The sequence below is a fragment of the Perca flavescens genome, chromosome 9, assembly GCF_004354835.1.
Source record: "Perca flavescens isolate YP-PL-M2 chromosome 9, PFLA_1.0, whole genome shotgun sequence".
NCBI classification, from domain to species: domain Eukaryota; kingdom Metazoa; phylum Chordata; class Actinopteri; order Perciformes; family Percidae; genus Perca; species Perca flavescens.
Genome location: NC_041339.1, coordinates 12155807 through 12183624, shown reverse-complemented (window position 1 = coordinate 12183624; position 27818 = coordinate 12155807). Strand labels below are relative to the sequence as shown.

The 27818-nt window shown below is 40.6% G+C and overlaps 3 protein-coding genes across 9 annotated transcripts; 2 read left to right on the top strand and 1 right to left on the bottom strand.

The window, feature by feature from the left end:
- The first annotated feature begins 3263 nt into the window (after positions 1 to 3263).
- LOC114561300 (cytochrome P450 2J6-like) lies at positions 3264 to 6816 on the top strand. Its single transcript, XM_028587238.1, has 9 exons — positions 3264 to 3495; positions 3823 to 3988; positions 4074 to 4226; positions 4319 to 4479; positions 4797 to 4970; positions 5063 to 5204; positions 5336 to 5523; positions 6047 to 6188; positions 6378 to 6816. Exons 1-9 carry the CDS (start codon positions 3304 to 3306, stop codon positions 6551 to 6553), a joined length of 1494 nt encoding a protein of 497 aa, XP_028443039.1. The 5' UTR covers positions 3264 to 3303; the 3' UTR covers positions 6554 to 6816.
- A 1141-nt stretch (positions 6817 to 7957) lies between these two features.
- Positions 7958 to 20489, bottom strand: hook1 (hook microtubule-tethering protein 1). Its single transcript, XM_028586750.1, has 22 exons — positions 20216 to 20489; positions 18340 to 18425; positions 17849 to 17921; positions 17283 to 17333; positions 16978 to 17110; positions 16594 to 16661; positions 16279 to 16341; positions 14679 to 14762; positions 13021 to 13184; positions 12793 to 12933; positions 12108 to 12309; positions 11875 to 11985; positions 11662 to 11749; positions 11369 to 11435; positions 11134 to 11274; positions 10872 to 10956; positions 10574 to 10605; positions 10395 to 10477; positions 10186 to 10286; positions 9944 to 10045; positions 9774 to 9842; positions 7958 to 9664 (listed from the first exon to the last, which is right to left on the bottom strand). The coding sequence occupies exons 1-22, from the start codon at positions 20258 to 20260 to the stop codon at positions 9506 to 9508; spliced, it is 2148 nt and encodes a 715-aa protein (XP_028442551.1). The 5' UTR covers positions 20261 to 20489; the 3' UTR covers positions 7958 to 9505.
- On the top strand, positions 19552 to 27805 carry si:dkey-183n20.15 (RING-HC_RNF170 domain-containing protein). Of its 7 annotated transcripts, XM_028586752.1 has the most exons (10): positions 19552 to 19835; positions 20075 to 20125; positions 21659 to 21786; positions 22670 to 22778; positions 23488 to 23602; positions 23784 to 23810; positions 24152 to 24257; positions 25927 to 26000; positions 26091 to 26201; positions 26905 to 27805. In XM_028586752.1, the coding sequence occupies exons 4-10, from the start codon at positions 22750 to 22752 to the stop codon at positions 27247 to 27249; spliced, it is 807 nt and encodes a 268-aa protein (XP_028442553.1). In that variant the 5' UTR covers positions 19552 to 19835; positions 20075 to 20125; positions 21659 to 21786; positions 22670 to 22749; the 3' UTR covers positions 27250 to 27805. The 7 variants fall into 7 exon arrangements, with proteins under 7 accessions (XP_028442553.1, XP_028442555.1, XP_028442554.1 ...); XM_028586754.1 differs by lacking the exon at positions 20075 to 20125; XM_028586753.1 differs by lacking the exon at positions 21659 to 21786.
- Positions 27806 to 27818: the final 13 nt, after the last annotated feature.

The window sequence follows — 27818 nt, the reverse complement described above, 5'->3', positions numbered from 1 at the left end:
CCGTCTCTGCAAGATTTGGAATGATTGAGATTTCTCTTGGCACAGCTACCAGAAGACTTACAACTTTCAGGCAGGTTGCTCACGTCGGGCGCAGTAACGCTCAACGCTCAGCGGAAAAGTGCTTCTAATATCCTTCACTGGTCTCCGTCCAGAGCAACGGCATCTGTTGGTCCATTACTTTTCCTGTCTATGGTACTAACAGTTGTGAAAGCTGTAGTAGTAACACACACACAGGCATGTTCAGCTTATATCTGTGGACATGTTACACTTTGTAACATGTTTGTATGCACAAAAAAACGGCGTAATGCGTTGTTATCAACTGGTATTGCTAACAATGGCTAACCGGGCTACAGCGAATGAAAACAATGAAAATGTGATTCGTAAATGGAACGCATTCAAATCGGGTGTGACGTCATTCCGGCTCCAGCTTCCGAGTTCCGAGGTAAATGGAGCGCACTGTTAGCCGTGTCATTAATGATGTTTAGGCTACATGTGTGCTGTTTCAGATATAATTACAAAAGCCGATCTACAGGAGAATAAATAGATGAAAACAATACAGAAAGCCTGACAGCCTTACTGCAATATATTCCATTATGTTTTTATATTTGAATTGTAATCTATGTTTCCCTTTACATAAATATATTAACAGCATAAATTGATTCAGAAAAAGGTATAAATAGGTGGATACAAATTCACCAGAATGCAGGAAATAAAGTGTCCGGGCTAAGCCCCGGATCTACTCAAGTCCTAGAAACGCTCCACCATCTTATCCAGCAATTGTCACGTCAAGTTTCGAAAAGACAAACGTCACTGCTGCTACATCCATTATTTTTACGGTCTATTGTTACAGAATGCTTTAGGAGAGAAAGCTGTAATTATTTTTCATTAACCTTTCATTGTTGTTTGATTGTCTCATGTAGGCCTACGGTTTATTCTCTCTGCCAGTAATATAATTTTGTGTAATAAAAGTTGTTTAGTCGGTTTGAGTATTAAGTGTGTAAACGTTTGTTAGTGCTGTATAGTGTGAAGGTGCGCGGACGTGGTGAGGCTCGTCTGAATATCTCAGTACGCGTCTTTGTCTATTGGTTATGGGTGTATATTGTTTGTTTCATGGTATTGGTTGTATCCTTAAATGTGTTATTCTTTTGTTGTATTAAGGGGGAGTTGGAGCAGAGTGTTAAAGACCTATGCCACTGTTTTGAGGTAGTTAACGTTGTTAACCTGTATCGCCATCAAAGACCAACTAAAGTTGTGAATTGAATAAAACTCTTGCCTGCTGATAAAATAGTTTTGGACATTCATCTTTAATTAACCTGCACACGCATTACATTATATTTTAAAAACATCTTGTAATAATGACAATGTTTGTAAGACATTTCCTTTTGTCCTTGATTTCATAAACCACCTTTCTTTAAAATTACAATCAAGCTGTGTTTGTTAAGAGTCCTTTACACTGTAACGTATAAGACATTAGTTAATAATGACCTGAAATCATTAATAAAACTTGAATACATTTGTTGATGACATTAAATGATTGTCTAAGTGATGGTTTAAGTATTTGGTCAAAACACAACAAAAAATACACCCATTGCTGGTGACTTGTTTACAAACGATTGTAAGTGACTAACAAATAATTTTCAAACTATTAATATTTCATTTGTTGGACTGATCCACATTTGCAATCAGACGATACATGGCCCATGGGCTTAGAATTAATAATCCCCTCACTTCCATGAGGACTGTAAGAAGAACTTCCTCTGACACAACCAGCGTTGTTGCCAGCCTCTTCTATGCTGAGGAAGAAGAACTAAGAAGAGGGAGGCTGGGCGACTGGACAGGCTGGTAAGGAAAGGCTCTGTCGTGGGCGCTGACCTGGATCACTTCAATATCATATCAAAGGACCCTGAACAAACTGCTCAACATTTTGGACAATGACTGTCATCCACTCCACAGCACTATCACAAAGCAGAAGAGCATGATCAGCTCAAGACTACGCACACTGCCATGCACAACTGACAGACTGAGAAAGTCATTTGTCCACAGGGCCTTACAACTCTTAAGAAAAAGGAAGAGGAGAGATAGACTTCTCTGCATAGTCTGTCTGCCTCTCCTCCCTCTCCACCACTTCCACTACCTCCTATAACAACAGTTACATTGTTGTACTGACTGTCCACTGGCCCACTGTTTACTGCTTACACTGTTTACAGGCTTTATTAGCCCATATTAGCCCGTATCTTTTTCTTTTATTGTCAATGCTATTCATGTGGATTTGTTATTTTATCATGCTGTTTGTGATGTATGTGTATGTTGTGTGTGATATCTTTAAGCTACTGGGACCTTGAATTTCCCCTTGGGGATCAATAAACTATCTATCTATCTATCTATCTATCTCTAATCTGACCTCGTAGGACCACCTGGAGAGCAGCTTTTACGGATCGAATCTCCCGTCCTGCTCCCAGGCACCGCCTACGTATAGAGCATGCAGAGAATTGAAATGGAAAGGGCTACTCTGTTCAGCTTTTCTTGCAGAGATGGTCCCATTTAGTTGTTTTTCATTTATTGTTTTCATTTCTTCATGTGTCTCAGGACCATGATCACATGTTATGGCCAATGTCATGTGGCACTGTTTATAAGACATTTCCCTTTGTCCTCGTAGTTACTATTGACAAAATGTATAGAGATTTCATGAAACAATTAAATTCAAGCTGTATTGGTTACGTTTTTTTATGCATAAGCCATTCGTTAATAATACACTGAAATCACTGATAAACTATTTCAACACATTTGTTAATGATTATTAAACTATTTTAATTAATTAGTCACAAAGCTAGTTTACTTCATTAGTAAAAACACAACATAACATACATTCATAGCTGGTGAGGTATTTGCACGCCATTAGAAATGTAAGTGGTGAGACAAGAGATGATTAGGACGGCAGTCCCTCCTAGCAGGAAACACACACTTTTTTTTTAAAGGGGGCAAATATATACCAATCTCTCATGAACCATTTCTCAACTTTGTTAGCACTCATAATAAAATTAACCAGAGATGATCTTTTTTTACTTTTTTTACACATCCTTCTTCTTTGTCAAAAAGTGACGCCTAACCCATAACCCTAACCCATTACACCACGGATTCTGATGTTGCTTTGTTATGCCCTCTCGCTGTCACACACACACATAGGTCTTTATATTTGCATGAGCTGTGAGTCAGCAGAGTACCAGGCCAGCCCATCTCTAACTAGAAATTGATGATGAAGCAAGTAATCTTCTTCAGTCCTTTGCTCCTCTCCTCTGCCTCACAATGTGGCTGTGCGATTTGTTTCTGTGGCTTGATCTTAGGGGAATGCTGCTTTTTATTTTTGCTGTTCTCCTCGTAGTGTATTTTCTGAACAAAAAGGATCCACCCAACTTCCCACCAGGACCACCATCTCTTCCTCTTTTAGGAAACATATTCAACATTGAATCTAAACAGCCTCACATTTACTTAACCAAGGTAAGATGGTATCTTCATATTATGCAGTAGAGTTTTTGCGAAAACTTGAGCAAAAGTGGAAGGAAGATTCCGATTTACTCTGTATATACTGTACTTCCCTAATTTTGCATGCAGTAGAGACAGATCCTCAAACAAGAGAACATTTAAAAAAAAATCATATGAGGCTCTGCTCAAACAGAATATTAAAAGGTTTATTATAGAAAACAATGCTAAAAACTTGTTGATGGTAAGTCACAGTGTCACAGAAATGATTGTCCTGAAATATGCATCTTATCAGAGTCACATGCCAGACAACAGGCCACTTATTCTCTGCTCCTGCATCCACAGCTAGCTGATGTTTATGGGAATGTGTTCTGCATTCGTCTGGGAAGACAAAAAACAGTGTTTGTGTCAGGGTGGAAGATGGTGAAGGAAGCAATTGTCACACAGGCTGAAAACTTTGTGGACCGGCCTTACAGCCCAATGGTGACCAGGATTTATTCAGGGAACTCAGGTGAATCCCAGTACATCAGATTTAAAGTTCTAATCCCGCCTTCTAAATCCTGCCTGAGTAACGTTGTATGGTCTCTCTCTTTCAGCGGGTCTTTTCTTCAGTAATGGCAATGTGTGGAGGAAACAGCGGCGTTTTGCCATGGCCACGTTACGTACCTTCGGCTTGGCCAAGAGCTCCATGGAGCAGAGCATCTGTGAGGAGAGTCATCATCTGCAGGAGGCGATGGAGAAGGAAAAAGGTTGGCAAAAAGAACAGAACGGAAAAGAGTGCAAAAAATTATGGAATTTAAATACTAAATATATTCAGACTGAGGACATTTCTGCTTTTCAGGTGAGCCTTTTGACCCTGTGCCCCTCTTAAATGACGCTGTGGCCAACATCATCTGCCAGATAGTGTTTGGGAGACGGTTTGACTACAGCGACCACAACTTCCAGACCATGCTAAAGAACCTGACTGAGATGGCTTATCTGGAGGGATCTATATGGGCTCTAGTAAGTTGCGAAGAAGCATCCTTCCTCCCTTTTGTGAGGCTCTAAGCACACATCAGCTATACTCCTAAGGCATCAAGACACAACTGACAACCCCACATGGCTACATCCATTCATAACATGAATCAGAACCAATGTGTTAGCTTAGTATAACGTTGATCAAGAAAGCCAATAGGAAAGTGTAATCAAGTTACCAAACAAATGTTTTATACAGGGAAAAAATGCAATTTGTTTAATGAAAGTGAGAAATTAAGTGAGAAATGTATCTGCCAATGGATATAAACAACACCACTGAACATCTGCCATGTCTCTCCAAACAGCTATACGAGGCGTTCCCAGCACTGATGAAACGCCTGCCGGGGCCTCACAATGGCATCTTCAGCAGCTCCAAATGTTTGGAGGCTTCTATCCGGGCAGAGATAGAGAGGCACAAGTTGGATCTGGATCCCAGCAACCCCCGAGATTATATCGACACTTTCCTGATAGAGGAGAAAGTATGGCGTTTACAATGTTCAGTAAGCCAATCAATATGTATGAGAACCAAAAACTGACCGTATGTTTGTCTGTCCTTCCGCCTGGCTGACAGCGCAACAGAAACAGTGAACTTGGTTTTGATGATGGCAACCTGGTTCTGTGTTGTCTGGATCTGTTCCTGGCTGGTAGTGAAACCACTTCGAAGACCCTGCAGTGGGGGCTCATCTACCTCATCAAGAACCCTCATATCCAGGGTGGGTGTTCAGATAAGGGAGTCTCATCAGCAGCACAAGAAGTAGATTAAAAGACACCAGGGATACAAAATGTTGACGATCAAAGAAGTCATTTTAATTGATCAAATCATAACTTTTATTTCACCTCCTAGACAAAGTCCAGGCCGAGATAGACAGAGTGATCGGACAGACCCGACAGCCCAGAATGTCCGACAGACCTAACCTGCCCTACACCGACGCTGTCATCCATGAGATCCAGAGGATGGGAAACATTGTTCCTCTCAATGGACTTAGAATGGCCGCCAAGGACACAAGACTGGGTGGTTACGTCATACCCAAGGTGCATCTACTTATATATAGCAGTAACTGCTCAGTGTATGTTAAAAATGACAAATAAAAATCCACTGAAATAGATGAGAGAACATGATATGAAATCTGACATGACGAATAACTGATAAGCTAAAAACAGAACTGTGCCCGTGGCATCGTGATTAAGCCACGTCTTTACAGTGTCAATACCCACTTAGTCTCGCTTTGCCTCCACAGCGCTGCACAGGAAGGTCTGGCTAGTCCACATAGTGTTCCGGGTTGGGAGAAAAACGTGCTTAGTTTAGAATTCCAACACAAAGGAAGCATTAGGTAACGGAAATCCGGTCGAAAATAAATACATACGGCAGGATTTCAAGCGGCAACGGGGCAATCCCAGAAGTGGAAGGTCGAGGATATAGACTAATACCCACTAAGACATTACCCTTCACACATCTTATCAACTGCCAACAAGATGTGGCTGTACTAGAAGTGTATCTCTTATCCTTTTGTATGAACAATATTTCATTGATTGCTGTGTGTGTGTGTGTGTGCAGGGAACCTCAGTGATGCCCAACCTGACCTCTGTGCTGTTTGACAAGACTGAATGGGAAACTCCAGACACCTTCAACCCTGGACACTTCCTGGATGCTGAAGGGAAGTTTGTGAGGAGGGATGCATTTGTACCTTTCTCGGCAGGTAACATTCACATTTAATTGATAATTATGGGTTTGATTAACTAAACTGAAAGAATCAACTTTTGAAAATGTGCACCACAAGAGATAATTCAGGATGAATATATTACTGCAGTAGCTAAATGAGAGTATACAAGGAAGTATTTTCCATGTACTTGCCTTCACTTTGTTGCATTTATGCTTATTTTTCCAGGAAAGCGTGCATGTCTGGGCGAAGGCCTGGCAAGAATGGAGCTGTTCTTGTTTGTTGTCAGCTTGTGTCAGAAATTTAATTTTTCCACTCTGGATGGACTTGAGCTGAGTACAGAGGGAGTCATTGGAGCCACACGCACACCATACCCCTTTAAGATCTATGCCCACGCCCGCTAAACCCTGCAACCTGTCCTCTACTATAGACTGTATGATACAGTAAAGCCAAAAAAGATTATACATCTTTTATACAAAGATGACACATGCTGCATCCGTGGCTAATTTTTCTGTCAGTACAAAAATGCCAGTACCATTCAAGTTTTTAAACCAGTCCACTTGAGGCAGCATTCAACTGTATGTCCTGTCTATAATGGGCGGCTGTGGCTCAGTGGTAGATCGGTCGCCTGCCAGTTGGAAGGTTGGCCCTGCTGTGGTGGAAGTTTCATGCAGCAGAGTGAGTAAAGATGTCTTCAATAACAATAGATGAGGAAAATCAAATCGTCTTTGTTTGTTTTATTACTTTCAAGCAGAAACACAACTTTCACAAAACATCAGAGTGCAATGTGGAAGAGTCGTAAGTATTATTGCTCGAGAGTTGACAGCTGGTTTCACCGCACTGCTGCAGAGTGCAGAGAAAGAGCTCTCAAAGTGCATGCAGAATGTCAGCATCCTTTATACACAGAAAGAGGAAAATGTAAAGAGGAACACCCAAAATGGTCCATGATAAGTTGAAACTTTAAAAACAGGAACTGCCTAAGCACGCTTGTGTCTGGGTATGATAATGTCTCACAGCCATCTTAGTCTTACAGCCTGAACATGCAGTACTCATGACCTTAGGTTGAACCATAGAACAAGCGGTGTCTGTTATGCAGATGCTGACGCGATTAAATATAAATAAATAAAAAGTTTCCGTTTGCTCTTAGTAACCTTCTTCCAATACAACAGTGTTCTTGTTTCAAGTAAGCATAATTCATAATTATAAAATGTTCCACTACAATACATACCCATGTCAGTCTCCTTGGGCAAGACACTGAACCCCAAGTTGCCCCCGATGATGAGCAGGTGGCACCATGTACAGCAGCCTTGGCTACAGTGTGTGAATGGTTCCTGTAATATGTAAAAGGTATTTGACTAGAAAAGCGCTATAAAAAAACAGTCCATTTCCCTTTATAACATGTCAAACACTGGAGCTGATGTTGGCACAAGGGAATGTTTCATTTGTTACAAACTATAACATGCTTGGTTTTGCCTTATGATCCCTGCCACATAATCACGTTTCCTGACACAATATATGATTTCAGATGGACTATTGGCCACTATAAAAAAAAAAAATGTTACCGAAAGGCCAGATTTAGATCTCTTTCTGTCTCTTGTATGTTACCTACAGTTTGTATGATTTGAGCAATCCTGAAAGGGTTAATTTGGAAATTGCTGCTTTATTGTCACATCATGTGAAGGCGCAGAGGACATGGAATTACCTGTAAAAGTTAGTTATTAATTATTAGTTTTTCCAAGACTGGAGACCTCCATGTTTCTCATCATTGCACCCAAATGGAGGTTGATGCTACAGAATGTAAAACACACTCTTAGAAAAAGAATTTATTTATTCACAACAAAAAGGCATTGCATTTGTAACTCCTTAAATTCCTGAAAATTCATAATGCCTTCCTCACTTTTCATTTACACACAAACATAACACTACGTATGTAGTCTCTATGCTACTTTTGATTGTACTTATCATATAAATGACACTGCTTTGAAATCAGCAATCTACGAGAATCATCCACTGCAAAGGAAAATAAAAGCGCTTTGACGACATCTATAGATCACAAATGGCAAGACCATTGTAACAGAATGCCTCTTTAGTGTTATTGCAAACCTACAGAGTGACAAGGCAATCAACAGCCATTTCAAATTGTGAAACTAGTGCAGTTTAACTTAAGACTGGACAGAAAGAAAAGTCCTGCTTCTAAAGCGCTCTTCACTCTGAACTTCCATTAACACTAAAACAGCCTGAAAACATCCATGATTAAATATATCAACTACAATGCTACAAGTAATTAAGATTCTCAAGTTACAATTGTCAGGTACTGTATGAAAGCTTAACCTGGATCTGACATTTGGATCAGAAGCTGGTGTTAATTCATTATTAACATTACAATTGTACAACTTCATAGACTTTATTTCTTACTAACAAATATGATTCAAGATATTCAGTGAATAATAAGGCCTGCCCTTTTTCATTTAGAGCATGCTGCCAGGGAGGAAGTCAAATCACAATTTAAAGTATAGAAAATACATGATAAATACACTAGTCCTGAATTTCTTGTGTAGGATTTGTTGTTGCAGCACCTCAGAGGTTGATCACTTAATATGGTTTATAATAATGGTTTTTCCATTTTAGTAAAAAGAAAATCATAGGTGACTAATCTTTGATGCTTAGAAAGCAGTTGGTGGCCAGCACCACATATAGCGGTCATTTTCTCATCTGAAGCATGTTTGTCTTTTCCTCAGTCTGCAAGATGACTCCATTAGTACCCCCTTAACTGCATAGTGCGATGGTATAGTTCTCCATACATCAACAATCATCTGAAGTTAGTTGGCTTTAGCATTCAAGTAGAAAAATCACAATTCAAAAGAAAATCACATTCATATATATTATGGGCTCCAATTCTGAATAAAGGAAATAACTTCCATTTATCTCATAACTGTTCAAGTACACAACAAGACAGGAGACTGAAAGCTAAATTGATTGTAGCAAGGATTTAGCCGAGTCTCCTGTTCGCCAAGCAAACCCACGAGGCAGTTAGTAAATATGCTCCAAGTCTACAGGTTGGGACAGTGTGCCCTACTTTAGCTAGTGAGCTGAACACAGGTTGTATAAAAAGGTCAGCCTGTAGTTAGTGTATTGTGGGACAGTATGCTATAGTTTCAGGTGGGTGACCTATACGGTTGTGTTTGATGAGTTAGTGCTCATTGATCCCAAGGAGCTCATCCGTGACCCCTCCACATGCACCGAGAGCAGAGTGTGTTTAAGGTCACTTGAGTGCTCACTGGTGGGAGGGAGGGAGTGAGGGAGAGTATGCATCCCTTAACTGAATAAACGGGAGCCATTTGGCTCTATGACAAGGTCTACTTTGAGGTAGTGGCAGGCACGCTGATGGAAAGCGCACGGCGTGGGGCGTTTGAGACTTGTCGCTGCTGGGACAAGAAGGACTGGCCGGGGGACAGCACGGAGGAGGTGCAGCCACCGAGACGGGATTCAATCGCCAGCTTCTGAAAGTTTAGACTCTGAGGGCGAAGAAAGACAAATTTGGAAGTCAATAACATTCAATCAATAATTTGTCAATAACATCATAAAAAGGCAGGATATACATCAGATAGTTGGATCCCGTTTTACCTTGTTATACCACGCAGTGACGATTAGCTTCTCCTCATACTCTCTCAGTTTGGCCTGCTCACATTGACGCTACAGAGTGAAAACAAACAAACATGAGTTACGTTTGAAAACCAATCCTTTTTGAAAAAATACTGTATGTTCACTGTGAACGAGTCAAAAAGCAGATTTACTTCCAGGTTGAGAAACTGCTTTTCCCGATCTGCTAACTGGTTCCTCAGAGCCTGGATCTCAGCGGTGGCTGGATTTAGCTTTGGATCCAGCGCTCGGATAACCTACAAGCACAAAAGGAAGGGCAGTTCTGAAGTCAGATCAAACTACTGGACTTGACCTCGTGTTTTAAAGAATAACAAAACAAGAATTAAAAAAAAAAAAAAAAAAAAAAAAAGAGAAATTATATTATCTTAGCACTCACGTTGCGAGCTTTCTCCAGGTACATTTTGTACCTCTCTTCCATGGCCCTCATGTCGTCATCCTTCTTCTTCAGAGCAGCCATCAACTCATCCAGCTTCAAGGCTTGGAGCCAATCAAGAAGTCATGAGGTTTCACTTCAGTCATATTGTGCTGCTGTGTGTTGATGCATTGTTGCAGTAATGGTGTCATATTGGGGAAAATCAGACTTACAAGTTTGCGTGTTGTCAGGCTGAAGGTCCTCCAGCAGCTCTTTCTTCTTCATGATTTCGTCCTGAGCCTCGTTCAGCTGGACCCTGAGGAAACAAATGTCTCTTTACCTCCCTCTACTGGACATTTCATTTTACATCTCTCGACTTTTGTACAAGAATTGACACATAATTCACACTTACATGTGTGCGTCGAGTTTCCGCTTCAGGTTTGACTGGAAAGAAGACATTTTAAAGCTTTCACAAATACAGTACAAAGGTTACATTTGTTAAAATCGATTAATTGTGCACTGCAAAATAAACACATTTGAAAAAAATTACCTCTAAATCAGTTTAACAATTTTGACTGAAAAGTGAAAACATAAAATCGGAAGTGATTTCCTTCCACAATGCCATGCCAGCGCAAGTCTAAACAGTTTAATAAGATTAACTCTGAGGGACATTTTGTCTGTATGGGTGCCAGCACTCCTGGCACACTCACATCAGGTTTGGCCGCCTGGCTCTGCAGAGCCTTCTGTAGGTCCTCCACCTGCTGCTGCAGCTCGCTGATCCGCTCTCGACTCAATCTGCACATTGATCGCCATGACGAGAAAGGCATTTGAACAAAAGGACACAATTAGACAGAATACACTTTAGCACACAAAGCATAACCGAGCTAAAAACAGCAAAGCAACCACTGACTATGGAGAAAAATATCCCGTCAACCGGTTGCTGATTTACAAGGAGAGATTAACTCGGTTAACCTGTTCTCGGTGTCCAGTTCACTGCGCGTTTTATGTGCTTCCTCCAGCTGGGCCTGCAGTGTGGCGATCTTCTCTCTCTCAAACTCCTCCTGCTGCACTCTCAGCATCTTGTTCTCATGCTGCAGCCTGATGAACCTTTCTCTGACCAATCACGCACATACAAAGTCAGTGTTCACACACCACACTGGAGCAGAAAGTGAACTAATTCTACACTGTCAGAAGCACTATCTATTACCTGTACTCAATGGGTATTAATTCAGCTGCCAGGTTATCATGGCTAGGGCTGGCAGAAGGAAGAATGCCTACACGAAGAAAAAAAAAAAAAAAAAAAAATGCGCTTTAGAATATCAACCTGACAAGTGGCAAAGCAGCGCACATAAAAAGAAGTTCCAATTCAATCTTTTTTTTTTTTCAAGATCACCTACTCTCTAAGGCCAGTGGAGAGACATTTATATGCAGATTTTTGTCCCAGCTAATCAAAACATCAGATAAAACACTACAGTCAGATTACACAATCCAGTCCCATACCTGCTTGGGAGAGCTGGTGCTGTTGAGCCTGAGTGCATCGCAGCTCCTCATTGATCTCCTTCAGAGAATCTCTCTCGACGATGGTCCTCTAATGGAGGGGAAGGTATGTTAAAACAACAATCCAAATGTTAGTAAAGGATGTTACCACGGCGAGAGAGAAAAATAATAATCCTAGTGACGATTCTTCCTGACACATTTCAAAAGCTGCCTCACCTCTTTCTCCTTCATCAAGGTTTCGTGCTTTTCCTCTAATTTGGTCATCTCATAGGCCAGGTTGTCTGCTCGCCGCGACTCCTCAGACAACTTCCTGTGTAGCTCCTGGACCTGACAGACACAGGATGAGACACATACAAACAAATTAAAGAAAAGGTTATAAAATCTGTGCAATATGGTTAATAACATATGAACTCCCTTCACTATCCAACCATGCTTTGCATAGAAGGTACCTGTCTTTTGTATGTCTCAAGCTGTGCGCGGGCAGCGTTGGCCTTGCGCAATTCTTCCTCCAAGCTGACAGTGTTGTGCATGTAAGTCATGTTGTTCTCCTCCAGCAGCTTCATTTGCCTCTTCAGATCACCTAGGTTCTCCAGTTTACGTTTGTATGTATCCACCGAGGCCTCCAGCATCACCACCCGATCTGAGCAGTTCCTACAATATATGAATACAAAATAAATCCACAAAAATATATCAGTTCAAAAAGCTATCAATGAATAACTTTAACTCCAATTGCAACAGGAATAATTTCTTTAGGGTCTAATCCGTGGTCTCCACTTGCACAGATGAGGGAGTTGTTTCTTTTTTAGAGTTGTGATGATGTTGTTTTCCTGCTGTTTTTTTTTGTGCTCATGCAAGATTACCTACTCTCTCAAGGCCAGTGGGGAGCAATTTATATGCAGATTTTTGTTCCAGCCAAACATAACACGAGATAATTTTAGTCACTAGCACACCGTGAAATCATAAACTTTCCTCTCCACCTGGTGGCTCAGGACTAACTGGCTATTTCTCATTCTGAGGCAACAATGATGTCTGTCTGTATGCTGCTCCTTGGTGTAAGAAAGTAGCAGTTCATGACATTGTTTAAAGAAAATATTTCGTCAGACCTGATTTGCACTTGCCCACACAGACACAAACCTCAGAACGTCCAGTTCATCTTTGAGGGCTCGAGACTCTTCTGCCAGGCTGGTGAGCTCGTCGTTACGGTGCTGAACCTCGATCAGCTGCTTCTCCAACTCTTCACAGTGGATCCGGTAGTCATCCTTAGCAGCCTCCAGCCTAAAAGATGCAAATGCACACAATCATTCAGACTTTTACAACCATAATGGAGGTTGCTGCGGTACATTTAAGCAGAACGTGACACACCTGAAGTTCTCCTCCTGCAGTGCCTCGAACTGTTGCTGCAACTGGCTGTGTTTCCTTCCTGACGGGGTGCTTGGGTCGTCGAATGTGTCCAGCTGATTGGCTCGGTCCGTTAGGACGTCATTCTCAGCCAATAAGCTGTTCCGTTCCTCTTGCAGAACAGCCACCTGTCCAGGTACAATAAGGTTTAAAGCCGCTCCCACAAGGGATACAATTTTAACAAAAGTTAAGAGGAATTTAACATACACTTATATTTAAACATATATTTGGGTCAAGTCAGCAGGAAGAATCGGTGCAGTTAAATCTCTTTGGTCAATTATTTCAGGCAAAGCAGCAGGTCACATTTGACACACACACACACACACACACACACACACACACACACACACACACACACACACACACACACACACACACACACACACACACACACACACACACACACACACACACACACACACACACACACACACACACACACACACACACACACACACACACACACACACACACACACACACACACACACACACACACACACACACACACACACACACCTTTTCCTATTCCAGCTGTTAAAGCAAACAGTGCAGTTAATCCGTGCTGGAAGCAGAGCACAGACAAAGTGCACTTTAAACAAACATGTTAATACATGGTTAGTTAATATGACTTCTCACCCATCACTTCCCTGATGTGAACTTTTTAAAATCACCAGACACGGGACTATTAGTCGAGATTGACCTGCCATTGTTTAAATGTCCTGCATACACGTCTACAAACTAGAGAAAAACAACCTCCAGGATCAGTGCCCAACATTAGAAACTACACGTTTACCGTAACTAAGGTGTAACAGTGTAGACCTGTATCATTCACCTTCACACTAGTTGTCACCAAGGGATTTTTTTTTTAGGGATTTCCTTTTTTTAAATGATAAGATATGATCATTATCACAAGAATAATATTGAATTTTTTGCCCAACCTATCTTTAACTCCACTGTCCTATTTCTATTTTAAGTCTGCCACAGAACAAGATGCATTACAAAACAATGTGACTGCTTTTACCAAAAGAAGATGATAAAATGGTTATTATGACAGACAGATGGTCCTGGGCGAATTACTGGAACAATACCACAACATATTAAACACACACTGCGTGACTCGTCTGGGACAGAGTCCTGATTGAGCCGTCTGTTAGCGGAGTTAGAGTTAACATTCGAGCAGCTGGTTTAGAAGCGTTTAGTTTTGCCACGTTGGACTTACCTTGCCGCGGCGAGAGAGGAGCAAGACTGGGGACAGAACAAATCAATCTGTCGAGAGTCCAGTTAAACAGTTGGTCAGTGCCTGTGCTACATCTAGTCTGCCTGCACAGTATTGCGTGAGGCCTAGCCGTGGCACAGCATGGGCTGGTTGCCACAGTGGGACCAGCAGAGCCCAGACTCTAAGCCCACAGTCCTTCTGCCACAGCAGCTCCAGACAATGGACCCAAGCTTTACAGCGAATTACACAACTCCTGTTTATACTGTACCACAGTCATGCATATGCGTGTGTGTGTGTGAAGACATGGAGATCTGAATATTGGCAAACCTACAGAAAGCACAGAGGCTAGACAGCTGAGTCATATTAATGTATATTTTTTGTGTGTGTCTAAGCTTTGTATTCACCTGTATGTCCAGCTCTTGACAGCGTTGGGCTAACGCTTCCTTCTCTGCTAGAAGTTCAGTGAGTTCTTCTAGGGCTTTTTTCAACTGGACACATGAAGGAAAAGCAGAATTAACTCACACATACATTCACATACCTTATCGAGTGGTTCTGCTGCAATATTTAGGTCAGAGGTCTCAGGCTTTCAAACCCTCCTGTAACCGTCACCTCCTCTTCATGGATCGCCATGTTTCATTTTTATCCACTGTCAAGCCTGTTGCACAGGACTCATTCTCTACTGTGGTCAAAGAAGAATAAACGCCTAAGTGATGAGCTGTTCAAGGTTGGAGTGACTCCTTTGAAATGCTAATGTTAACTTTAGCTGTGATGCTAACTGTCCATTTTGATCATCAGTTAAATTTTTCAGTCATTTGCGGGCTCTCAAAAGAGAGCTGGTGAAAATCGATTTGCCTTTCTTAATTTTATATAATAATAAACTGAACACCTTTAGGCTTTTTGACTTTTAGTGAGACAAACTAAGCTATTTTAAATGTTATGACGATATACAGACCAAATACTTAAAGACTTATGCTTTTCTGTCATATCTAGAATGTTAAAATGTCAGATGTCACTATGGAACTGGTTCCTACGTAAACGGTAGTATTCGGACCGGATTAGAACGCAAATTTCGGTTCCACTTAATGTGTCGACTGAAATATTTGCCTCGGTCACTCCGGACAGTGGCAGACTCTTTTTTTCCCCCCCTTTCTCCCTTTTCTTGCCGAGTGGCGTGCCTGCCCGCTTGCGGTGTGAAGCGTGTGTCCGCGCTATTCTCCAATATTGTACACGCTCTGAAACGGACTTAAGAATATCACACTTTCTCTGTAGACTACATGCCATATTTTCCCTCTAGGCTCAACAAAACGGACATAAAAGCATATTAACCATTCACTGCACGTGATCGCTAGTAAACATATTACACTTGCTTTGCTAGTCTATCGTTCAGGACAAGACCCTGGAAGCCTGGTGGTGGGGGAAGCGGGACAGCCTCCCCAAATTGTCTGCCCTTTCAAACTCATAGCTGTGTGTACAGGCATCTTGGACACTGTCTGAGAGAGTTTTCTCCTGTGCAGGACATACCATAAGTCAGGAGAGGTTTCGGATCTTGCCAGAGAAGGCAAATATGGTCATTTTTCTGCAAAAGAACTGCTAAAGTTTGAAGCTGGTTTAGTTGGCATACCAACTTAACATTTATTTTGTTGTTACTTGTTAATAGTGTAATGGTTATTTAATGTTACATTATTGTAGTTGTTTGTTAGGTGACTTAGGTTTACTTATTATATATTTAAGTACTTTAAAATGTTAATATATTGTTAAATGGAAATAATTTTCAATTAAGAAAAAAGCCTTTCTTTGATGTCATTTGAGTTTTTCAAGAATCGGTTTAGGAATCAGAAAAGTACCAGTTTGGCAGTTTACCAATGTTGTTAATTTCTCCCCAAATGTCGGATCACATTCCTGCTGGATAATGTCCGGTTGTGTAGTTTTTGGTTTAGAAGGCTTTATCTTTTTTGACTGTTGAAAATGTTCCCAGTTGTGAATCTCAGTGGTAAGAACACTAACCTGCTGTTCCAAGTCCCCTGACAGTTCTGCTCCAAACGGGGCCATGATCTCTTTACTCATGAGCTGAAGAGGAAAAATGTCACTGGGTTAATGGATCACACAGACTCATTGGAATAGCTGCAAAGCCTCAACCTATTTTACCCAAACACAAGCATACCCTCTTCCCTCCCTCAACAACTACTGCTGTTGAAGTCCCTTTAAGACACTTGAGCTTGCATTACTCAAAAATTTACAACTGCTCAGCCAAGCTTTTCTGGATATCTTTTACATGTCTAATCTGAATGAGGGAGACACTTGGTACTAAGATGGACTGACCTCCTGGATGGCTGTCATGACAACATGCTGCACAGACTCCTCCAAGGTCATGATGATCTGAATGTATTCTGTCGATAGAATGAGAGAGATTCATAAACTACACACATTGACGACATTGTTATTTTTCAGCACTTGTGTCCCACTTCCAAATGTAACACTGCTGCCATTGATTTCCCAGCCAGGCTGCCCGATGGGCTCTGCCTTTGTCAGAGGCCTGGCAGGGCAATAATTAAACATTGTTTAGCCAACAGGCCTTCACCTAATAGGATTTGGATGTAACAGTTCCCTTCCTATCTACTCTGTACAGCATCTATATAATGTAGTTATCCGTTTGTGTCTAATTTGTGTACACAAATTGTGTGCAACACAGAAGCAGCCGCATACCTTGTTTACGCTCACATCTGACAGCACAGCCCAATACGAGCTGCAGCAGCCTCCCCAGCTCCACGGAGTGTGAATGCTCTGCCACCAGAGATAGATCTGGCAAGGGGAAGTCTGAGATTTCCTGGGCTAAGACCTGATGGTACAGAGACAGATAACAGTAAGTGAACTGCACTGATTTTAAAAGCTCAACCTGTAAACACCTGGGTAGGCAGAGTTTTGTCTCACATACAGCAGGTATTTCTCCCAATCATCCAATAAATGTGACAAACACCAGGAGGCTATACATGTACATGACCACAACCTACCTCATTATAATAATCAATCACCATCTGAAGGATCTTCTTCAGGTTGTTCATCTGAGATCACACACAAGATTATAAAATGTTATGAACTCAGTTTATAGTCAAAGCGGGGACCAACGGGACACACTCACAACAGAGATGTACTTCAAACATTAACTTATGTTCATGACATGACAAAAATCAAGACTTTTCAAATGTACACAATTCGTTTTAGTATTCACACCTGTGCGCTTCATACTGTGGCATGTCAAAATGTCTTTTGTGAAAGAGGTCTTTTGGGAAGGTATAGCAACAGTGAAAAGACAGTCACAGCCAAACAGAGGGAGAGAGAATGGCATGCATTTTCTTTCTAAACCACCGAAACATTACATATAGCCGACATATTCGGACCAACATACATGTACACGTTTCACCAGAGGAGTCAGAGCGCAGGGTCAGAGTGCGGGCTAAGCCAGGAGCAACACCCCTGGGATAGGCAGGAGGTCAGTGTTAAGGACTGTTTGGCAGGGTTGAAGCAACCAGAGGGAGAGAGGACGGATAGGGGTTGGGGAAGACACCCAGCTCTGTACCTTCAGTCTCCAGTTATCCTCAACATCTGTTTTGATACGACCCAGCCATCCATCAGTGAACCACGCTGGGTCTCTGCAGCACACAGAGGGGAACAACACTTCATCTACACATCACTTCTCAATCAATTGTGTGCCGTTCAATGTCAAATTCTTATAGATAATGAATGTTGCGGTTCGCTTTTGCTCATCCTTCTTTTACGTACGCTAATGACGTTTTAATAATTTCTAGAAAACAGGAGAATTCTTTTATTCAGCTCAGCATTGCACATAACAGTAACAGTGATAGTAAAAGCAACTCAGAAGTAGTTTTTCTTTGGAATGTCTCACCAGTCTCACTTATAACACAACATGCCTTTCTTTCTACCGTAGCTGTATCCCCAAAGTAAAAGTTAGGGTAGAGCTGGACAGTATTTGTGTGTGTGTGTGTGTGTGTGTGTGTGTGTGTGTGTGTGTGTGTGTGTGTGTGTGTGTGTGTGTGTGTGTGTGTTCACATTTGATGCAGTGCTTGTGATATTGCCGCTCCAGTGGTCAGCTCCTCCACTGTTCTGCAGGGTGCAGGAGTGTTGAAGGTCTGCAGCTGAGAAGCACAAAACACAGCATCATCATGAGGTCTGGCCAACAATCCATGGAGAGTACAGGGAACAAAACATTGTTAGGGAGGTGGTGATATGCTGAAGCACACTGCAATATCCAAGCTATCAGTGGAGAGATTCTTCACAACACTGCAGATGTACCGAGTTGTTGTACCTCACATCCAAACCACTAAGATGGAAGAATAATTAAAAGGAGAGAGGTGAAGATGTGAATAATTTAAGTAGTAGCCAGTGTGTAAGGGGAATTGTTTATGGCTAACATCCTGTTTCTCAAACAAGATCTGTACAACTGTGTCGCCCTGTACACAACTTACCGTTTCTGGTGAATATCAAACCTATCTAAAAGCTACCAGTTTGACATTCACTCCCATTAACCACTGAACGTTTTAGTCCAAAATGAGACAACTCGAAAATATTGACAGCTAGCATTAAAATGAAGTCCACTCTTTGGGGACAACTTTGGAAGTTATGTGTCTGATGTCCAGTGGTGGAATGTAAACAAGTACATTAACGCAAATGCAATTTTGAGGTACTTGGATATTTCCATTTCATGCTACTTTAGACTTCTACTACTACATTTTGAAGGTAGATATTGTAATAGTTACTCCTCTACCACATTTATTAAACCATTTTAGTTACTTTTGAGATTCAAAAATACTACTACTACAACAACTACTACTACTACTACTACTACTAATAATAATAATACAAAATACACATGAATAACTTTTGATTTATTGTTTTTTATTAACCTATTCAGTAGTATAGAACGTGGCTAAAACCAGCACCACCTTCACCAGCTGCAACATTAGTGATGCTTAAACATGAATGAATCACTAATTATAATCCAGTAATATTTCTGTCTGATACTGAGCCATTTTGCATAATAAGTAGGCTACTTACTGTTGATACTAATACGTAAATGTTTAAGCTGAGACTTTGTACTTTTATTTAGGTAAGATTTTAAATGCAGGAGTTGTAACAGAGCATTTTTACAAAGTGGAATTGCTTTTCGTTTCCTTAAAGAAAAAACGTACTTCTTTCAGCACTGCTGGGACCTTTGTGTTCCCTATTTTTTTAGCACAAAACCTAGGCTAGTTTTACTTAGTTGTAAGACATCAACACTGATGTTCAACAAGATAACTGATGTGGCTTATGTAGTTGCAGGATTTAAATGTCAGATGAAACTGTCACGAGAACTAATTAGCCTATTATTAACAATCACGAAGAGGAACAGGTGCAGCAACGCTAGCTTAATTACGGCACTTAACTATTGTTGGTGTTCGCTAGCTACATTTTATCATTTATAAGGTTAACAAAATAGCGACATTCCACAAATATCTACTGTTTAGCTAATTGGATTAGCTAGTAGGCTACTACTTATATCCGGCAAGGTAACTAACTTAAGGACATTGCTATCTTTGTGACTTTAACTGGTAACTTTATGTTTATTAGCCTGCAGTTCCCTACATGTCGTAACATTACCGGTGGACTGACACTGTTGCTGCAGAGACTCTGCCTATGAAATGAATAACAGCTGCAGCTAATTTTCGTAATAACGATGTGCGGTTAGTAGCCTATAGCTTACTCACGACTATCTGCTCTCGTTCATATTTGCCTTATTTTCTCTTAGCTAGGTTAGTGTTTTCGCTGACACCCCCACCACCTACGAACCTACGAACAGGTAAACCAAATTGCTTCCTCCATGGTTTCCTTGTATCAGGCGACACACTCCCATAACGCTAAAATAAAACAAATAATAAAAAAAACTCACCCATATTACGAGGCTCTCGGTCAGTATCGTGTTATTGTCGTCCATTTGTTATTTTTTTTTTAGCTCAAAACTTAAGTATTTTCCTCCACCTGTCAGCAAAGCCCTTCCGCTCCTTTCCTCTGCATTTGACCTCACCTGCTGTAAAGAGAGGTAGGCTCTCTAACGACAATTGCGTACATTAGAGAGACACGCCGGCTGCTCCGCCATAAAATAACGTAAGATGTACGCGAAATCGCGAATTGCGCAGCTTCTTGGCGTTTGCTGACTTGCAGGCTCGAGTTGAGAAGAAGTGAGGGCGATACAAGCCGTATCCAATCAGTATTGAGATCTCTGACGATTGACAGCTGGTAAACCGCGCTGTAGCCAATCAGTGAGCGTTATGTGTGATAAACATACGCCCCTATTATCTTTCCAAAATCAAAACATTTATGTAATTTTCAAGGGCTTCCCCTTATTATTGATGGATATATGTAATGTTGAGTAAATCCAATATAACGAACACAGTCAAATGTGTATGATTTAATCAGATTTCATGAAAGAGACTATTTTGGTAGTTTACAGCATTCCATCTGCTGTCAAATAGCTCAATAGGACTTGTCTCCCCAGTGAAGTTGTCATCCCACATTCAGTCAACAAAGTCATGATAGGCCAACTGTACAGTAGAGAAAGATATACATATAGTATGGAAACCAAAGTCATATAAATAAATGTGAGGCTACTTAGTTGTGCAAAAAATGCAATCATGACCAACACCCCAAACAGTTACATATACAGCAAACATCAAATTAACAATTTCAAGAAAATTAGTTTTGCTTACAGTACTAGTACTACTTATAAAAAAATATATTCATTCGATAATTTTTTCTGCAAACAACACAAGTGATAGCACTTGCTCAACCAACAATAAATCTTAATTGCAGTTTGTTTCCTGTTGGACTTTCTAGCCTCTAGACTACATATCCTCAGATGTCACCCTAATACCAACAGTAATTAATAATCCTGCACAGCCAGTTTTGCTGGTATTGCATGGAGTTGGAGTTGAATACAAATGGAATGTTAATCCATTTAGCATTGCGAAATAAACATTTAACATTTAACTAGAAATAAAAAGAATGTTCTGTAATCACCCTAAAAGCTTGGCAGCATGCCAATCATTCTCTGAATCATTTCTCATAAAATGCAATAAATGTTGTTACGGGATCCACTATCTCACATGAGGGTGTGTGTTATTATAATTCAAAGGCTACATTGTGTTATAAATACTGACTGCTTTTAGTCACTCCAAGTTAACTGATCTCACATGTGTCATATGCTCTCTGAGCCACAATATGGAAAACTCCAAACAAAGCTTGTAGAAGAAGATCATACAGTATGTATGGCTTTATTACATACCTATTGAGTTTGGCTGAATTTAACACAAGGCATCCTTACGTCACTCTTTAGGGCAAACAACTAAGTGATCATGCTGATATGTCACACAACCCTAAAATCAGGGTGTGTATGGCGTGAGATTGGACTTTACCCATGTGGCCTGCAGGGGCGTCCTCTGGGCAGTATTTAACTGTCAGTAGGTGAGCACCTCTGTTTGTCCTCTCTTGATCACTGAGACCCTGACCCTCACTGACTGATGGCGGCTATTTTTAAATAACCTGGATCCCTCCCAATCTCTTTAGCTCCTCTTGGAAGTGGGCCTGTGTAAATATTTGACATGGTGAGTTATGTGAAGATTATCACATCTTCACTCACTGTCAGATACAGGAAAAGAGTTTTTTTTTTAATTGAAGCACATTGTTTTTTGTCGTTTTATTTGCTACTTTATTGCTGCACTTTTACTTTAAATTAATATTGAAAGAATAGCACAGTATGATATTAGTTGAGAAATTGCAGAATACAGAAATCTACCTTTATACCACAGTGGATCTATGCGAGTCCTCCTTTTTGTTGCCGGGTTGATTATCTTATGCTGAGGTGCCTCGCCATGACCCTTAGTGAAGAACTGTGTTAATGTCAGGGTCAGGGATATACACATGCATTTCACAACCAATAGTTTATGGTAAGAGTGGAATTATGCAAAGCTGGGCTGTTGGCAGATTAAATTGTGGGTAAATGATTGGCAAGGTCAGATCTAACCTATTTAAACACAGCATGGCTTTGATCTGGTGGCAAGTCAAATAACCAAATAGTTTGCCTGTTATCAGACTGAAGGAGGTGGCTTTTCTTTTTCATTCTTTTTTTAGATGTAATTATTTGAATATGTTAAACAAGTAAATTGATGATCACAAGTCTATTGTTATTTTCACAAGTGTTCTTTTGGAGTAACACGACTGTGTACAAACTACTGCTTTATTGATCTGACTGCATTGCTGCTCCCTTAAAGCAGGAAGACTCAGAGATCAGCTGACATTGGAGGGTGTAGTTGATCATTGACAGGCAACTCCAATTTATTTTGTACAGTGATGCTGCCAGGCAACACTTCACTTCCTTCTAGGGGACAGTGACTACCTGTCAGCGGCTGTTTCTTGCTCTATCTAACTATGCACCCCTACCACAGCTCTCAGTCCAGGTGAGTCTCATCATACATTTGGCATAATTAAAGGGTTTGTGTCCATTGTGGGGTTGTATACTGTAACTGTACTTTTAATATAGTTTAAGTTTTGGGTTTAGGGAAATTTCCATCTGATCTGTAATCCACTAGATTCGAAACGGTGTTGTTTTTTGATCACTGTGTTTTAAGAGCTCCAAAAAATATGAAACTAACAAGTTTTAGACCAAAGCAAACCATAAAAAAGAAACATGTTTGATCATGTGAAGTGTATGCATGTATGATACATTAATGACAAGTATTATTGATCTGCTTATCTGTTTCAATAACTGATTTCATAAACTGTAATCACCGTGAATATAATCTGATGACAAAAGACAGATTGTGATGCTAAGGTTGTTGAAGATGCAGCCTGGCTTTTATATGACTATTTACATTATTTCTTACAATTATAGTTTTAACGTTTCATCAAAAATATAATTTTTTTACAAATGAATGCAGGGTCCGCTTTGGAATCCTTTGGGCAAATGACAGTCCTTGTTGATGTAACATATAGCATCTAATCTGTCTATATCAGAGCCTCAGCATCTGTCATCCCCAAATCGAAAAGAGCTGAGTGCAATATACCTTATCTCACAAATCGTTGTGTTTGTGTCAGTATCTCCTCACAAGCAGATATGCAGTATTTACGCCGTGTTTATCATTGTCGCCATGTTGCGTCACGTTGCAGACTGGACCATCTCCACTCTGAAGGTCCAGTTGGTCATGGCCACCTCGGGTCATCCACATCGCTGCTGCTGTGCACGCCTGAGCATTCAGCATCAAAGTTAATGAGCCGCTACAAGGTGACACTGTAGTTTCACTCACACACACACACACACACACACACACACACACACACACACACACACACACAGTAGGCACACAAGTGAAGCTGCTGTTGTTTTGCAGGTTCTTCAGTCTTGAGTTGTTATTTCTGTATTTGTCTTTTTCTATGTCTGAGATTTTTCAACAAAACGACAACAGGACAGACAGACCGGCTGTATATATTATGTAAGGCACTCCAGTGTGATGATTATTATTATTTCTTTTATTAGGGTCACAGTCTGGTGGAGATAGTTGCTGCCACACAAATGATAATAATCTCACTGTTTACATGTCTTATTCCATAATTGGCCAAATCAGTCCCCTGGCATGTAATTATACTGTAATAGCTACACAATGTAGATATTATAATTCTTTGAACTTCTATGAAAGACAGTATCAGGAATTCTAAATGTTAAACTCTTTTTCTGCCTCGTATTTCATTCTTCCTCTCTTTTTCCTATTTCCTTCTTCCGGTTTCCCACCTGTCGTCTCCTAACTCCTAACTCTTCTCTTCTCATCTCTTTTAGGAATCTACACAGTCATGTCCATCCACAAGCCGAGACTGGCATTGTCCAGTCTGCTTGCAGACGGCCAGCTTCCCAGTCCAGACGAACTGCGGCCATTTGTTCTGTGGTACGAGATTCAACACACGCTCAAAACAATCCCAGGCTGACACGCAAGTATCAGAGCAGACAAGATTGGTTCTTTTATTCATGTATTAGTTTACTCCTTCATCTATGAGACTGGATTCATTCATTGTTCATTCACCCTCACACTTGCTCACGTGTTGCATCATGTGTTTATATCGTTTCGTTCATTGGCTGATCAGTGTAGCATCAGTGTGTCTGGAGCGTTGAGGCCTGTCTGTTTGGCTTTCAATAATTAACTGTTGCCATGGTTTTCCAACTCTGCCTCTCTCACTTGACAGCTGTACTCAAAGCATTCTTCTTCACCAAACACAAACTCAATCAATAGTTCACACTTGTGCAGAGGTGAACATCAAATGCAATTTAACCTTTAAGTTCAAATTCACATCTGATCGTTTTACATCATCATCACATTTGTATTGAGTTGGGTTAAACTTATTAGATAGTCCAATCTTTCTACTGCACCTGACGCCAAAATATTAAGTGAGGCAAGGCAGCCTTATATTTAACTAACTACAACAGTAATAGCTGTTACCTTATGTAGCCTAAGTCACTCCTAATTATTTCAATTAAGGAGCAAAATGTGCTCCTTGGGGGAGACATATATGGTTATGCTGTGTTCATACTAATCAAAGGAACTGTACATTGTGGTCAATTGTAGTCGGATGCGAAAGCCCCCTCCCTTACTGCATTATATTCCATTAAATTCAAATTTTTAAATTGTTACCTGCAGAATTTTGTAATTTCCTTGACATAAATTAAGAAGTTTTCCCCATAAATTTGTACCTCAAAATGTATCAGAATGCAGGAAATTAAGTCTTTGACGCTCAAAATTACCCCCCCACTTCATATGTGTCACCCAGGTTAGCTTCACTGACTAGCATGGGAGGACCCACCTACTTTTTTGCTTCCGATGCCCATGTCTAGACACCTAAAACAGTGGCCGCTGTACCCCGCCCCCACTTACCTGTGTCTTACCCAGAGCTTTTTAGACCCTTGATCACCCAAACACTTCTGTCTGTTATTATTAACAGTGGCAAATAAATTATGCTAGAATGATGCATTATGCAGTGGAGGAAGAAGTATGCAGATCCTTTACTTAAGTAAAAGTAGTAATACCACACTGTAAAAATACTTTCTTACGAGTAAAAGTCCTGCATTGAATGTAAGTATCATCAGGTAAATTAAAGTTCTAAAAGTAAAAGTACTAAATACAGAAAAGTCCTCACATTTTAGAAACTGGAAACAATCAAAACAGTTATGTCAATGAACGTGACATATGACGTGTCAATGAATAAAGTGTTTAATCGGCTAATCATTTCAGCTGGACTTGTAGGCCTATACAGTATATTGTTGGGTAGTTTTATTTATGCGTTTTGTGTGCAAACATCTTAATTTGTAAAGTAACTAGTAACTAAAGCTGTCAGATGAATGTAGTGGAGTAAAAAGTGCAATATTTCTCTCCGAAATGTAGTGGCGTCGAAGTAGAAAATGACCTGAAAAGAAAAGAATCAAGTCAAGTACAAGTACCTCAAATTTGTACTTAAGTTCAGTACTTGAGTAAATGTACTCAGTTACATTTCACCACTGGCATTATGGTATAAACTGTTGAATGTTTGATGAAAAAGTGTCGGTTCATGTGTTTAATTCTGCAGCTCCCTGTCTGATCGCCTACTGGAGACATGGGTCCTGGTTGGATGCAATCAGCTGCCCTCTCTGCAGACAGAAGGTACCGTATGCATGATCCCATCAAAGCAACGTCTGAACAGCCAGTTCAGAATGAGCGTGAACATGGAATAACATGTTTCTGATTTTCAAGGTCAGCGTGCTGTGCAACCTTTTTAACGAGAGTCGGTCAGACCGCCAGTCAAAGGAAGTTCTTGGGGAAATCACAGACTACAACAAACGTTATTCTGGAGCCCCACGAAGGGTCAGTACTCTATCTAACCTTATGAGAAACTATTCTTAAAGTATTTCCACAGTAATGTTTCATTATTCTCCACCCTTTACCTGTGTCTGCAGTGTATCAGGTGGTGCAACTTTCTCTCACAGCCTTGAATGCAACATCAGATCGTGGAGAATATGAGAATTTCTCCACCGTTTCCTCTGTTAATAGGTTTAGTAACAGTATACCACTTATGCAACCTCAATAATGTATTGCCCTATACAACAACTAGTGCCAGACAATGAAGGTGTCTGGTTAACACACCTCCCATTGACACACACCTGGTTGCATTTCATTTCAAATACTGATTTCCCATATGGATCTCCTTCACATACTCTTTTGTTAAAAAATAAATAATAAACGAATAAAGTGATGGGGCTGTTTACTAAAAGGTGGCGTTAAAAGTTCCTGAAATTCAAAGTATGGCAGCTGAATTTTGAGTTTAAATAGATGTCGATTAACTTTTTTCACACACTTTCAAGTCACAAAATCTGTTTACTACAACTAAATACAGGAACTTATACAAGGTAATATTGAGTGACCGTGTATATGTGCTGTTGTCTACAACATTCAGATTCTCCCTACCTATTATTATTATTATTATTATCATGTACTGTACAATCATACATCATGTTTCTCATATCCAGAACCATTTCATGTTTTCCTCTCTGCATACTGACCCCTCCAGGTAACAGACTATCTATGTGACGTGCCCCTTCTCCTGCAGTTACTGGCCCGCAGCCTGGGCACCATGGGAGGACTTGTGTGGTTGTTTTTCTTCAGGGTGGCCCTGTGCAGTGTGGGGACCGTGCTGTCCATCTCCTACCCTCCTCTGGACCCTGTCTCCTTATCAGCAAATCAGCTGGAAACAGACCCCTCCCTGTGTGGACTGCTGGGGGTCCTAGATGACCTGGTGGTGGTCATCCTGCTCCTTATCTGCGTTATCAACATCAACCAGCAAATGGCCCCAGAGAGCGGAGGACACTCTGCAAATGCTACAACCTCACAAGGAGTAATGGGGAATTCACTGTAGACAGATGCTGCTGGAGTGTCAGCACAAGCTGTTTGACGTGGACTTTCATCGGATTTCTTTCTTTTGGCTGTAGCTAGTTGGATTAGTGGATGCAAGAATATTAACAGCCGCACACCATGTAGTAGCCACGATGTTACATGGCGCCTGAGCCTCTCAGACTCCAGGCCTGTTTGAGTGTTTACAGAGCCTATGCAAAAGTGATATCTAAAATACAATGTTATGCAGTGTGCTGGTTTAGCTGTGGTTACAAATTTGTATTCCTTAAACTCCTAAGGCCTGACTGTGTGGCTTAGAGCTATTTAATCCATATTAAATAAGCAAAATTGTTAGTTTAAATTGCCATTTCCTCCTTTTTATATTTTAATTATAATCCATATTTTTTACCCAGGACAAACTGTCCACTGTCATTTTTACTCCAAACTGGGCAGCAGCTGTGCCAATTTGTTTCAGCAAGTGTGAGACAAGTGTTCATGTCAGTACTGATATAATGGCATCTGTGTAAATACTTGATATTGTATGAATTCATGTTTTGTGTAAAATAAAGTATATTTATTGACTTTAATTATTTT

What these genes read in the sequence shown, in the direction of transcription:
- LOC114561300 (XM_028587238.1), top strand. Translation starts at nt 3,304, where the DNA reads ATGTGGCTGTGCGATTTGTTTCTGTGGCTTGATCTTAGGGGAATGCTG. An exon ending in CTCACATTTACTTAACCAAG is followed by an intron (nt 3,496 to 3,822) that starts GTAAGATGGTAT and finishes CTGCATCCACAG; the next exon opens with CTAGCTGATGTTTATGGGAA. An exon ending in CAAGAACCCTCATATCCAGG is followed by an intron (nt 5,205 to 5,335) that starts GTGGGTGTTCAG and finishes TTCACCTCCTAG; the next exon opens with ACAAAGTCCAGGCCGAGATA.
- si:dkey-183n20.15 (XM_028586755.1), top strand. Translation starts at nt 22,750, where the DNA reads ATGCACCCCTACCACAGCTCTCAGTCCAG. An exon ending in TACCACAGCTCTCAGTCCAG is followed by an intron (nt 22,779 to 23,487) that starts GTGAGTCTCATC and finishes GTCACGTTGCAG; the next exon opens with ACTGGACCATCTCCACTCTG. An exon ending in GCCCTCTCTGCAGACAGAAG is followed by an intron (nt 26,001 to 26,090) that starts GTACCGTATGCA and finishes CTGATTTTCAAG; the next exon opens with GTCAGCGTGCTGTGCAACCT.
- hook1 (XM_028586750.1), bottom strand. Translation starts at nt 20,260, where the DNA reads ATGGACGACAATAACACGATACTGACCGAGAGCCTCGTAATATGG. An exon ending in GCACCAGCTCTCCCAAGCAG is followed by an intron (nt 11,436 to 11,661) that starts GTATGGGACTGG and finishes TTCTTCGTGTAG; the next exon opens with GCATTCTTCCTTCTGCCAGC. An exon ending in TTAATACCCATTGAGTACAG is followed by an intron (nt 11,275 to 11,368) that starts GTAATAGATAGT and finishes GTGATTGGTCAG; the next exon opens with AGAAAGGTTCATCAGGCTGC.